Genomic DNA, 13,903 nt, shown 5'->3' with positions numbered 1-13,903 from the left:
ATCGCAGCCTGCCCTCAGCTACTCTTTTGAATGTTCCCTAAATCTTGGCCTCTTCTGTGGTTATTTGTACTCTTATCTGCCCATATGTCTTTTCTCTCCTCTCCACCTGACAGTTCCATGTGCAGGCCATGACCTGTGCTTCCTTGGATTTCCCACTGAGCTGGAGGAATTATATTCATTTTATGTTTCAAACAGAGGAGAATTTGGAGAGTATCAAACTAGCCCTGTATTTGCTGCCTAATATGTGGAGATTCAGATTATGGGCCGAACTTTTCCTCACTCAAACCTAGCACTCCCCCACCCACCTTCACCTGCCGGCTCTATCTTCTTTCTGTTCAGATGCTTTCACCAAAAAGCAAGGAGGAGCATTTGTGAGAAGGCAGAGCCAGGAAGGAGGGAGGATTATTTGAGTGCCTTCTTATTTGCTCTTAGGTTTCTAGCAGTGTCCAGGAATTTTTTTTTTTTTTCCAGTGCCAGGGATTGATTAAACCCAAAGGTACTCAACCAACAAGCTACTCCAGCCCTTTTTATTTTTTATTTTGAGACAGGATCTTGCTAAGTTGCTGAGGACCTCCCTAAGTTGCTGGGGCTGGCTTTGAACTTGTGATCCTCCTGCCTCAGCCTCCTGAGCTGCTGGAATTGCAGACCTGCACCGCCATGCCCTGCCAGGAATTTTTTTATTTCACAGAATCTCAGAGCTGTGAGGCCATTAGTCCAACTTCTGCTGTCTCATGACCTACAGATTTTGTAGCTTTGTGTTCTAATGTTTCTTTCCAAATTGATGCTTATATTCAACATTCTATTTCTAAAAAGAGCCAAATAGTAAACATTTTAACCTTTGTTGGCCAATTGGTCTTGTTTGTGACTTCTCAGCTAAGCCATTTAAGACAGGAGAAGCCACAGACAGTATACAAACTAAAGGGCATTGGGTGTGTTTCAATAAATCTTTATTTACAAAAATAGGCAGTTGGCAGAATTTGGCCCATAAGCAGTAATTTCCAACCCTGTTCTAGATCTGATCTTTTCTTTAATTTTCTTACGACCTTTTCTTTGTTTATTTTTCCGTTTGATCTAACTCCTCTGAATTCTTTTTAGCTCTTACACCAGCCAGCCTACGTGCTAAGTAGGTAGGTAGACAGTCAAGAAAAATGTTAGAAAAGGCTATCATTTTCCTCATGAAATAAAGATGAAAATATTAACTCAAATTTTGTAGATCTGCAGAGTTAATGAATAGGTTGTCTATGGATTTTTTTATTCAAAATCATTTATTTAAAAAAACACATTTATCTATCACATGCCTGTATACTGGCACTGTTTTAGACACTGACAAGTTAGACAAGATAGAGTCCTAGAGCACACAGTCAGAACAATTTTGATGTGTTATTCTACATTCATAGCTGTAATCCACCAAACTTCCTTCTTTTCCATTCTTCATCTCTCTCCATTTTGTCCATGAAAGTATAAGAGGTTTTTTTCAGATTTCTTGCTAAAATAAAATTATGTCTGGCATTTGTCTTATTTTCTTACCCATAAGCTTTTCTATAAAGGAAATTAGATTATTCTGGCATGTTAATGTCTTGTTCTTAGAAAACCTATCCTGGTGTCAGTAATCACCTAAGTGTTTAAAACTGATAATAAAAAAATACATTTTAGGGCTGGGGTTGTGGCTCAGTGGTTTAGCACTTGCCTACCATGCATGAGGCACTGGGTTCAATCCCCAGCACCACATTAAAAAAAAAAAAATCTAAATAAATAAACACCAAAAAATGTATTTTTAAAAACTTCTAGAATTTTGTCAGGAATCATTGATAAACTTACCAGTCTATAGGTTGCAAGATCTCTCTCTCTCTCTCTCTTTCTTTTTTAGTAAAATTCCAGACTACCTTTGTCTGCCACAGTTTGGCAGTTCATCTGATTTTCTGAGGTATATTAGTTTGGATATGCACTGGTCTCCAACTCCTTGTGCTCTGCTTTCTGACTCTGGTACCTAGATAATGACAGTTTTCAAGAATTGTGTCAGGGCTCTTCTCTTTCCTTACCAACCTAAATCTTTATTTTTTTCCTAACCTTTTTCTTTCATTTTTCTATAAAGATACTTCATTTCTTTCTTCCCTTCAACTGTTTATTGGCTGCCTGCTATGAGTAAGTCACCATGCCCAGCTCTGGGTCATCCTCATTGATGAAATAGACAGAAACATTATCCTGTGGTTTTCTTTCTTTGATTTAGATTGACTTTTTTGTGGGAAGTTACTGGACTTGTGGGGATGTATGAGGAGAGGGTAAAGTAGAATAAGAGAGACATTTCCCTTATCCTCTGTGTGGGCATCACAAGAAAATCACAGGTCAGGATGGCTGGTCAGTCCTCTTTTAGAGCATAGAGTCATTGTTAAAGTCCACTGAGTTCACTAAATTTCTGATAGGTATTTCTTTGGACCTCAGCCTATACGAGTACTGAAGGAAGATGGTAAGTTGTAGTTTGTGACCTTGACAACCTCCTCAGCCCTCAGGAATATACCCCTGTGTCACTCTTCAGTATTGTTGTGAAGATCAAGAAACAAAATGTAAGGTGTGTGAATTGTAAAGTGCTCTACAGTTGTAAATGCTTATTAGTTCCATGTTCTTAAAATTCATCATGCATTTACTAATGTCAGGCACTCTGCCAGATGCTGGGAATGTATAAATGAACATACATGGTTTAGCCCCTGAGCAGTGCACCCAGTCAAGTAAGAAGATGGACCTGTGAACAGGGAATCAGCACAGAGTGGTGAGAGCAAAGGTACCTGTACAGAGGATGTAGGCAGCACTGATAGAGGTAGTGGTGAGCTATTTCTGGGATGTATCACAGGGTAAATGACTTTGAGTTGAGTCTTATGGATGAGTTGAAGATTGGCAGGCCAGCTAAGAAGGATGGACCTTCCAGGCAAAGGCAACAACACATGCAGACATGAGGTAGAGTGAGGGGGTGACAGCAGGTAGCATCATCTGCCACAGTTTTGAGGAGAACAAGAAGTAGGAGATGGGGGTTATGCATTGGAAGGACCTTAAATGGCACCTCGAAGGAGTTCACACTGGACCCTGAAGGTCATTAAAGGATTTTAAGCAGGGGAATATTGAATTCAAATTTATATTTTAGATGGACTATTTTGACAGGGTAGAGGAGAACTCGGAGGGCAGAGATTAATAACGGTTCTTGACCTTTTGGGGATGATGGACCCCTTTGAGAATTTGATGAAATGCCATGTGCCCCACCCTCAAAATGCACTTAAAAGTTCTGGCGGCCCCTACAGGTGATCTTTGGGATTGGAGAAATTAGTTGTTAGGGAAATAAAAGGAGGCGATTGGGTGCTCACTGGATTGTGAGAATTGATGGAAAAGGAGGCACCTGTGGTAGCATCTCAGTTTCTGATTTGAGCGAACAGTTGGGTGTGTGGGTCTAGAGCTCCAATGAGTAATCTAGGAGATAGAGATTTAAAGGTCACCAGCATTTGCTTAGAAGTTAAAGTAATAGATATAGCTGAAATTGTCTAAGGAAAGGATTTAAAATGAGGTGGTAAGAAAACAAGTGGCTCACTCAGTGGAGGAAAGAGCTTCCAGGCCAGGAAACTAAAAGGTATCAGAGGTACACTTTGTATCTGTTCTGCTTGTTCAGAGCAGGCACAAGAGTAAGAAGTAAAGTCTTTGCCCTCCTTGCGGAAGCACTGTTGTCAGTTGTCCATGCCTGGTGAAACCTTTCTTCTGTCTGTCACATGAGAGCTGCTCCTTAGCATGAAGCCTGCTCAGCCTGATACCTGATGGGCTCTTCCACTTTTGTCAAGATTGGCTTTATGGGTAGAGGGTAGTCTTGCTGGTGCAGGTGACCCAGGAATGCTTGGTATGGAAATCTCCTTGACCTGATTGTTCTTTCCATTCAGAGTGGCTCTTCAGGGGCATTATGATGTCCTGGAGAAAGGTTAGGCTTTATTGCCTGTCAGTCATGTTCATCTAAGCTGTCATTGACTGGCTGTGTGATTTTTGAGTAAATGACTTAAGTCCTTGACTTTCAATCTTCCCATTTTATGGGGTTGTTAGAACAATTAGGAATAATCACATGTATTTAACACACAGTGATATTTAATGAAGAATCTCTCTATGGGAGAGTGTTTTGGATCAGTATAAGGCAGGAAGTCTGCTTAGGAGGTAGTGAGCAACTAACTACTCAAGAAGTAATAAGCCCACTGTCTGCCTATCAGCGATTCTGAAAAGGGGATTCTTTCTCTGGGTCACTGTATTATATGATCTCCAAGGTCCCTGCCATCTGTATGATTTCTAGGGTTCTAAAAGCTCTCTGCACCACACCAGAGCAAGTAATGGACTTACAAAAAGTGGGATTCGAGCTGGGTTTTGGGGTTGAAGAAGAGAGAAAAAGAGGAAAGGTATTTAAAGCAGAGGATACTGCTTGAGCAGAGGCATATAGATGAGGCAGATGTGAAGGGAACGTGGAGATCATCTGCCAGCTTATTCTCTGATTTTGGCATATTCCCTACAGTGACTTGAACCCCACCCATGCCCATCTAAGAGAATTCCACTTGTGGCTGGTGTGGGTGGTGAGCCCCAATCCTCAGGTGGAGTTGGCAATAAATTAGTGATAACAGTAAACAAGTCACCCAGCCAGGGATGCCGCTGGCTGCTTGTAAGTAACTGTTATAAACATCTAGTGTCTGGGCTGTCAGAAATGCAAGTGAGCACTCCGAGTTCCTCTCATATGTACAATTAAAACAATAAAACACGGCAGAAACATGGCCAGAGCAGACTGTAAATCAGCTTCTTCTCTCAGCTCCAAGTGGCAGCTGAATAAAGATGAGTTGTGCAGAACTGAGTTGGCACAGGGCCCTTCTGGGTGTAGAGTGCCTGGCTTGCCAGGTTGGACCTACCAGGGCCTAACCCACCCACCCAAGAGCCCCCTTCCCATAACTCCAGAGGCTGCAGGCCAGGCCTGTTCCAGCTGACCTCCCCATCTCTTGTCTTCAGATGGGGGACAGGACGGTGCAAGCTGGCGCATCACAAACCAGTGGACAAGTGCCCTGGAGTTCAGGAGGTGGCTAGGAGTCCCCACTGGCGGTAATGGAACTGCACTCTGTACTATAATATTTCTCTCCCTCTCTGGGACATGCTTAGAAGTGGTCTCATCTGACTAACTCATCTACTCAGTTTAAGTTAACCACCCAATGTATAAGTTAACCCCAGTATACCCAGCTCTACCCAGGCACAGCAGAGAGAAAGTGTGTCCTTGGAGAACACAAACTGAGATGGAATCCTGAGGCAAGGAAATAGGAATCTCTTTTTCCTTTTTTTTTTTTTTTTTGGTGGTGCTGGGGTGGTGCTGGGGATTGAACCCAGGGCCTTGTGCATGCTAGGCAAGCACTCTACCAACTGAGCTATATATCCCCAGCCCCAAGAAATAGGAATCTCTTAGAGAGTTTATTTTAAAAAATAATAATCAGATTCCTACCCATGCCCCCACCCTCACCCCCCAGAGATTCTGATTTAGTTAGTCTGGGGTAGACCAGAGATTTTGCATTTTTGCCAGGCTCCCACTCTTTGGAGTAGCACTATCTAGATTACAGGTGTTAGTTGTAGTCTGTGCAATTGCTTAAAAAAACCCTCCTGGTCACTTCTCTAGAAGAGACTTATTTTTGCCACTTTAAGCTTCCCTCCTAGAGAGGCTATGTGCGTAAGCCATGGCTTTGTGGGTGTGTAGTACACTAAATAGGCTGGCACAATGACTCATGCCTGTAATCTCAGCTCCTCAGGAGGATAAGGCAGGAGATCACAAGTTTGATGCCAGCCTTGACAACTTAGTGAGACCCTTTCTCAAAGTAAAAAGGACTGAGGATGTATCTCAGTGGTAAAACTCCCCTAGGTTTAATTCCCAGTACAAAAAAAAAAAAAAAAAGGAACAGCAACATTTAATAGATATGACAACACCTGGAACAGTTTTATTTTTTTAATATATATATTTTTAGTTATAGGTGGACACAATACCTTTATCTTATTTTTATGTGATGCTGAGGATCAAACCCAGGGCCTCACATGTGTTAGGCAAGTGCTCTACCACTGAGACCACTGAGCCACAACCCTGGCCCCTAAAACAAGGTTTTTATTGAGAGCCAGGTGGCATATTTCTCTCTCACCCAAAACCTAGAACATAGAAGGAATTCCATTAAGGTAAACCTCTGTTTTTGCATCCTCATCATCTTTTTTTTTTTTTTTTTTTTTTTTTTTTTTTTTGTGGTACTGGGGGTTGAACCCCAAGGCCATGTGTATGCTAGGCAAGTGCTGTGCTACTGAGCCACATCCCCAGTCCACTCTTGTGGAATTTCATTCAGCATCTTTGGCACGGTCATCCAAGTACGTTTCCATGGTACCAAACAATTCTTCTCAAAGAGCCAACTAAGAAGTGGCTTAGCCATTACCTAATAATGTGACCTTGGGCAGTTCTTTCTCTGGGCTTGTTTTCTCATCTATCAAGAATAACATTTCCTATACCATAGGCTTATTATGGGAATCAACATACTTAAGAAAGCACTTGAGAAAATACAAGATATCATCAAATATAAGATGCTAGCAGGAATAGCAATTAATAATAAAGACTGAAGACATGACCAAGACAGTATTTGACAGGGATTCATTCAGAGGTTCAGATAACAAGTACTGCCAGAACTCAGAGAAAAGAAACTCTGGTTGACACACTAGGAAATAAAATAGTACTTGAGCCTCAAAATCAAGAAAAGTTTTTAGGTAGCTGCTCCTTGAAGGGCTGCTAGATAGGTGTAGATGGATCTAAGTGGATAATGGTAGTGCTATGTCTAAAACTCTCAGAAGTGGAAACAAAAATGTTATGTTTCTAGCTGGTAGTTGTATATGTTGGGGTGTAGCAGCCACACAGCAAAAGTTCTGTTTTTAGAGAGTGATAAGCCATAAAGATGCAGCATTAGTAGATGGCCAGATCAGGATGCTTGGACTTTGCCCTTTAGACAGGATCTTGTCTTAAAGATCCTACAAGATAGGATGCTGAGGACCACTCCTTCCACGGTGAAGAAGCAGGGGAGGTGGTAGTGAGGCCACCAGCCACAGTAGCAGCACATGATAGTTGTTGATCCTACATATTCATGGAAACCCCAAAATGTGGGCATTGAAGGAAAACTGAAGCAGAGCAGTGATGTCAAATGTCAGCAGAACTGTCCCTGTTCTTAAATACAACCCCACAATTATATGAGCCTGCACATGCCTCTCACCAACTCTGCCAAGAACCTCTGGTTTGTTCACAGACTTGGTAGTCTCAGGCCAAAAGCTGTTTTGGCAGGTTATTTGTAATAATGTCCCTGCCTCTTCCACATCCTTATCCAGGCCCACTCAGAGCCTTGTTGCACCTCCAGGGCCAATGGTTCTACACATGTCAGCTCTCAGCAATGTCAACCACCATCAAGTCACCAAGATGGACAATGTACTGTCACTCCATCAGCATTTGGTCAACTTCAAGATTAAATGTATTAGCAGTTAGGTTAATTGTTTCCATCCTTTTAGGTTTAAAAAAAAAAAATATATATATGTATGTATATATATGTACATATATATATATATATCATACTCCTAGGAGAGGGCAATAGACTCATTGACATGTTTTATTAAAAAGAATAAATTTGATGCCTTTATAAAAATAAGAAAAAGTGTGATAGGTTGGCTAAGAACTAGTCTTGTGATTTTTAACTGATTTACATATTTTGTGTATAAATATTTTTTCATCAAAAGTTCCAAATCAGGGATGGGTCCCACACACCACACAAAATATATTAGAGACATTTATATGGATAGCAGGAAGGGAGACAGAGGGCTGAAATTTTCCAGGCACCCAGTGATTGATGGGGGCTGAGGCTCCCCCTGACGCTTTATTGAGTTTCCGATGATTATCTCTCGCTGAGACATTTTTTACAGATGACGGTCGAGCTGTCACAATGGACCATGGGGGAAAAAAAACCAACAATAATAACACTTTAATCTTTTTACTGCACTGCTCCCTAGTATCTCAGATTCATCTTCCCTGACGCACGCAGTTCATTATTCTGCCCCTCCCTAGATGGGAAATAAAGGAAAATAAATATATATGTAGACACACTTACCCACATACATACACACACACAGAGTATATAAAAGAGACCACCTCAGAACCAGAGAGGGGGAGAATTTATTGTTCTTTTTGCAAGTGTTGAGGTTTATTAGTAGAGATGCTGGGTTGGCTTGGAATTGGCTATTAATTACAGCATTTTGTATTTGTTTTTTATTGCAAGTTTTTAACATCTCGAAGAAAAGGCAGAAGAGAGGCAAGCAGGTGCAGAGATGGGGAGTACTGAGGGACTGTGTTGGACCAACTGGGTAGCGTAGCTGCTAGGAGGCAGAGAGGGCAGGCTCCTTCCTCTTGCTGTTGGCCTGTCCCAGAGGATTCCTGGAGCTGAAAGAATACCCCTGTGGTTAGGATGAGGGGCAGGTATCAGGAGAGGATAAGTTCAGGGTAATTATAGGACAAATCAGAGGGACCCAGAAACCTCTGAGCATGTTACTACTCAGAGAGTTACTACTCAGAGAGTTGGGAGAGGTGGGAAGTAAAAGAAGTTCAAGCAGAATTAGAATGGTTCTATAGATAAGAGAGTAACAAATTCTTAGGAATTTGCCCCACCGTTTAAATTTGTTGATGTGCAAGTGAGACCTTTGTCCCTGGAAAGCCACACTTGGCTCTGTGGTCTGAAGAGGATGCCACATTGACTGTCTAGGGCCACGCCATGAGGTCAACAACCTATCTTCTTCACTTTTCTTGATAGCCTTTCCAGTTTCCCCTTCCTTTTCTTGGAGGTGAGGTAAGATGGGCTTTGGGTCCCTTCACGTGTCTCCAGTGGAATAAGTGCTGACCCATCTTCCCTGTAATTCATCAGACCTTTTCTGAGCTTCTTCTGTGTGCCAGTCTCATGCTGTACTAGGATGCAGTGATGATGGGGAGAGCAGGATCCTCTTCCTAAGGAGAATGCTTGCCGACCTTGAACAGAAAGCATGTGCCTGTGAGAACCATTTTCAGAGGCTGGTCCTCCAGCCATAGGCCAGCCTCAGTGACCATGAGTGCCTTCCCTGTATGAAGGCCAGGGAGATCTAGGAGATACGATGTCTGTCCTTCAAGAAGCTTTTTTCTGCTTGGGAAGATGGGCTTAACATCCATTCACTAAAGCAGTATTTATTGAGCACCTTCCATATTCAGGAGTGTACACATGAAAAAAATCTGAGAAGACACAAGACTACATAAGAGGAAGAATCAGCTAACTTGATATAAACCAGACATTATTAGAAAACAAGGAGGAAAAAGGAGATCATGAAATCAGGCTGTGTGAGTCAAAGTATGTATGTAAAATGTAAATAAATAAAAGAAAAACATAATAAAGCCATGTAATCACATAGAAAAAAGAATACACACCTTGGAATTGAAGAAACTAACTCAGTCATTGACTATTGCTTTGACTTTAAATGAGTTACATCACCTAAGTCTTGATTTCTTCATTTATTAAATAACAATAATAATATGAGAGCCTAATATGGTTCTTGTGAGGAAAATAGTTACAAAGTACCTGGTACACAATTAGTGTTCAACAAATGTGTATCATTATTTTCTTACTACTCTAAGAGGTAAATATTTAGTTATCTGAATATTAGAGGAAGACTCTTGTCCTGGGATTTTAGCCTTTCAGACTCAGCTGTGACCCTCCACTGAGTATGAAATGGGTCCCCTGCCATTCTACAGTATTGGTGTTTGATGTGATTCTAGCCAGAGTTAGGATGGCGTCGGGAAGAGGAAGTGGTACAATAATAAATGTATTACCATTTGTTGAGTCCTTGTTGCATGCTAGGCAGTAGGCTTAGCTCCTTTCATACAATTTAAAACACAACAGTTTTATTGAGATTTAATTGATGTACTGTGTAATTCACCATGAAAAGTAAATGATTCTGTGGTTTCTAGTGTGTTCACAAGAGTAGTGCAACCAAAAAAAAAAAAAAGAGTAGTGCAACCCTCACCACAAACAATTAGACATTTTCATTGCCTCATAAAGAAACCCCACATACGTTATCAGTCATTCTCCATGTCCCCTCCACTACCCCCAATCTCTGCCAACCAGTAATCTCTATAGATTTACCTCTACTAGATATTCATATAAATGCAATCATATATTGTCATTTATGAATGACTTCTTTTACTTAGCATAATGTTTCATCTGTGTTGTAGCATGTGTCAGCACTTCATTCCTTTTCGTGATTAAATAATATTCTGTTGTACGATTATAGTATATTTTCTTTATTCACCAGATAAGAGACATTTGGGTGGTTTATACTTTTTGCTATTACAAATAATGCTTCTAAAATATATGTGTATGGTTTTTGTGTGGACATAATGTTTTCAGTTTTGAGTATAACTAGGAGTAAAATTTCTGGATCATACAGTAATTCTGTGTTTTCAACCTTGGAGGATATGTCAAACTGTTTTCCAAAGCAGCAGTACCATTTAACATTCCCATCCTCTGTGTGTGAGGGTTCCAGTTTCTCTGTGTTCTCATCAATACCTATTATTGCCTGTCCTTTTGATAATAGCCATCTCAGTGGGTGTGAAGTGGTATCTCACTGTGATTTTGATTTGCATTTCCCTGATGGCCAGTGGTGTTGAACATTTTTTCGTGTGCTTTTTGGCCACTTATATATCTCATTTGGAGAAATGTCTGTTCATATCCTTCATCCAGTTTTAAATTGGGTTTGCTATGAAATCTTATGAGGTGGAAGGTATTATCTCAGTTTTATGAATAAAGAAACTGAATCTGAGATGTTAAGTATTCTAACCAAAATCACATATGAGTTTTGCTTCCCAGACAAAGTTGCTTCCAGCTCCCAAGTTCCTTCTAATACATGATATTGTCTGCTTAGGAATCATGGTAGGATCACCAGGGTCCTCTTATGAGGGTTTTGACCAGCAGGAAAGGAGCAGGGAACAGAGGAGTAGAAAAACTGTTTGGAGAAATTCACCAGAGCCATGTAGGAGAGGCCTGTGAAGGTCAACAAAGGAATATGGATATGTTGCAGGTTCCAGGATAGGGGAAGACATGTTAATTTAAAAATTGTCATTTTCTAGGTACCAGTTTATTCCTGCGTTCTTACTATACAGCATCGTCTCAAATTTTCACAGCAACCCAATCAGTGCGCACAGTTTTACCAATGAGAAGCTTGTGGCTCAGGAAGATGAAGTAATTTTCCAGAGGAAGAAATTAGGATTAGGATCCAGGTCTCTCAGGCTCACAATGAATTCTTTACTTTTAGAAGACAGAATCTTTTTTATATTGTTTAAGCTCTTGAGGGGAGAACCCATTCTCTATCCCCATGGTCCAGACCGTGGAAAGTACTTAAAGTTGTGGATGAATAAGGGGACAAACTGCAGTATGTGATTTAGGGCTTAATTACAACTGGGATTTTTGAGAGGGGTGGTATTAGTGAGGTATTCTAAACATGGGATTTGTAGAGAACATTCTGTTGCCCAGAGGTCCTAGGCTTCCCTGGAACAGGACCTCGCAGGGTAGGTTTGGCTAGGCTTGTGTGTTTCTGAGATCATCTGTGCTACTGGTTCTCTGACTAATCTCAGGAGCTTCATGGTAGGCTTTTTAAATGTACATTCCCAGGCCCTACCTTTTGACTCTAGATAGCTAGAACAGGGACCCAACAGTTGACATATTTGAACCAATTACCCACGTGATTCTGTCCCCACTAACGCCTGAGAACCACTTTGAAGAAACATTTTTCTACTTTAAATACGAGGAGCTTTGGGACACAGAGGGATTGAGCCACATATCAAGTTAGTGATGTAAAAGGTCCAGTCCTGAACTCAATTCTCTTATCTCTTGGTCTCTTGTACTTTCTGATCCTGAACTGCTAGGTCATTAACAAAAACCATGTCTGTAGCTGTTATTATCCTAACAGGATAGGCTTATCAGGATCAAGGCTCTACCTGCCTGGACAACCTCATCTCTGCCCACAGCTTCACCGTCCTTAACTTGGTATTCCAGGTTCACTGAGGGGCTCCCAGTTTTTTGTTTTTTTTTTTTTTTAATTAATTTTTTTAGTTATCAATGGATCTTTATTTTTACTTATTTATATGCGGTGTTGAGAATCGAACCCAGTGCCTCACACATGCTTAGGCAAGCACTCCACCACTGAGCTACAATCCCAGCCCCTCTGTTTCTTGAATAGACAAGTGATGCAGTTTTTACTCTTTGGCCTTTGCAAATGTCACTTCCTCTCCCCAAATACCTATTTCCCCAATTTACCTGGCAAGCTTCCCTTCATCCTCAGGATGATTCTTCTGGGGACTCCTCTCCTGGCAACATTACATGTACCCATCTTTGCTCCCATCAGATGTATGGTCTATATCAGCACTAACTACACTGTAGGAGCTTAGTATTTGGGTTGCTCATGGTAGGTGTATGGATGAAGACTCATGTGAGTTCATTGCTAAAGCTGCATGAAATACTGAAGTGATGCTGTATGTAGTACAGAAATTGTCGTGAACCTAGTTACTGTTACCACTAAGGAACCTAGGATATAACTGGAAAGTCAGAACAGAGGGGAAAAATCTAACATAAGAAAGTATTATAGGTAGAATTGTAAGACAATAAATAATTAACTGCTAAGCGGTGACATATAATCAATCAACAGTACAGACATTCAGAGCAGAGCTGGGAGGATAGGGACTTCCTGGGAGAGGAAAACTTGGATTGTTTTTTGTTGTTGTTGTTGTTTATTTGTTATTTGTTTTTTTCCCTACTCCTCTGCCAGGGGATTAATATCTAGAATATATAAAGATCTCAAAAAGTTTTAACACCAAAATAAAAACAAACAATCCAATTAATAATGGGCATAAGAACTTAAACAGACATATCTCAAAAGAAGAAACACAAATGGCCAATAAAAATATGAAAAAGTTTTCAACATCTCTAGCAACTAGGGAAATACAAATCAAAACTACACTAAGGGGGCTGGGGATATAGCTCAGTTGGTAGAGTGCTTGCCTAGCATGCATAAGACCCAGGGTTCAATTCCCCAGCACCACCACCAAAAAAAAAAAACTATACTAAGATTTCATCTCACTTCAGTCAGAATGGCAACTATCAAGACTACAAATGATAATAAATGCTGGCCAGGATGTGAGCAAAAAGGTTTTAAAGAGCAGGCAGGATTTGGAGAGGGAGAAGAGCCTTCTAGGCTGTGGAAGGAAGAGAAGGGTATTGCCTTCTCCAGGGACAGTCTCCTGTTGACTCAGCACGAAGAACCCCCAGTGTGAGAGGCAGAACTGACCACTCCCACTGAGGTTGAGGGGCAGCAGGATGGCTGTTACTCAGGTTGCAGTGGGGATTTAGTGAAGCAATTGATTAAAATCACTTGCCATACCCAGAAGACTTCAAATCTGCATACTACAGTGATGCAGCTACATCATTGTTTATAGCAGCTCAGTTCACAAGAGCTAAGCTATGGAAGCAACCTAGATGCCCCTCAGTAGATGAATGAATCAAGAAACTATGGTATAGGCTGGGGAGATAGCTTAATGCCCTGGGTTCGATCCCCAGCACCAAAAAAAAAAAAAAAAGAAAAGAAACTATGATGTATATATACACAATGGAATATTACTCAGCCTTAAAGGAGAATAAAATTATGGCATTTGCAAGTAAATGGGTGGATTGGAGAATATCATGCTAAGTGAAATAAGCCAATCCCAAAAAACCAAAGGCCAAATGTTTCTCTGATATGTGGATACTGATCCATAATGGGGAACAGGGTGTGAATGGAAACTTTCAAT

At 40.9% G+C, this 13,903-nt stretch overlaps 1 protein-coding gene and 1 non-coding gene across 3 annotated transcripts in view; one reads left to right on the top strand and one right to left on the bottom strand.

Annotated features, from left to right (window-relative positions):
- Positions 1 to 13,903, top strand: part of Clpb (caseinolytic mitochondrial matrix peptidase chaperone subunit B) — a 142,191-nt gene that overhangs the window by 60,715 nt on the left and 67,573 nt on the right. The window contains exon 5 of one of the 2 annotated variants that reach the window (XM_047516747.1): positions 5,008 to 5,097. The exons of the other annotated variant lie outside the window; for it this stretch is intronic. Coding sequence (XP_047372703.1) covers positions 5,008 to 5,097 — 90 coding nt within the window. The remainder of the gene's footprint in view (positions 1 to 5,007; positions 5,098 to 13,903) is intronic. 2 annotated transcript variants of the gene reach the window in all.
- On the bottom strand, positions 5,347 to 5,429 carry Trnaa-agc (transfer RNA alanine (anticodon AGC)). The gene has a single exon. It is a non-coding gene; the product is annotated as a tRNA-Ala (tRNA).

The sequence above is a fragment of the Sciurus carolinensis genome, chromosome 11, assembly GCF_902686445.1.
Source record: "Sciurus carolinensis chromosome 11, mSciCar1.2, whole genome shotgun sequence".
Lineage (NCBI taxonomy): Eukaryota > Metazoa > Chordata > Mammalia > Rodentia > Sciuridae > Sciurus > Sciurus carolinensis.
Note: the sequence above shows the minus strand (reverse complement) of the source record. Positions and strands in the feature narration are given on the sequence as shown.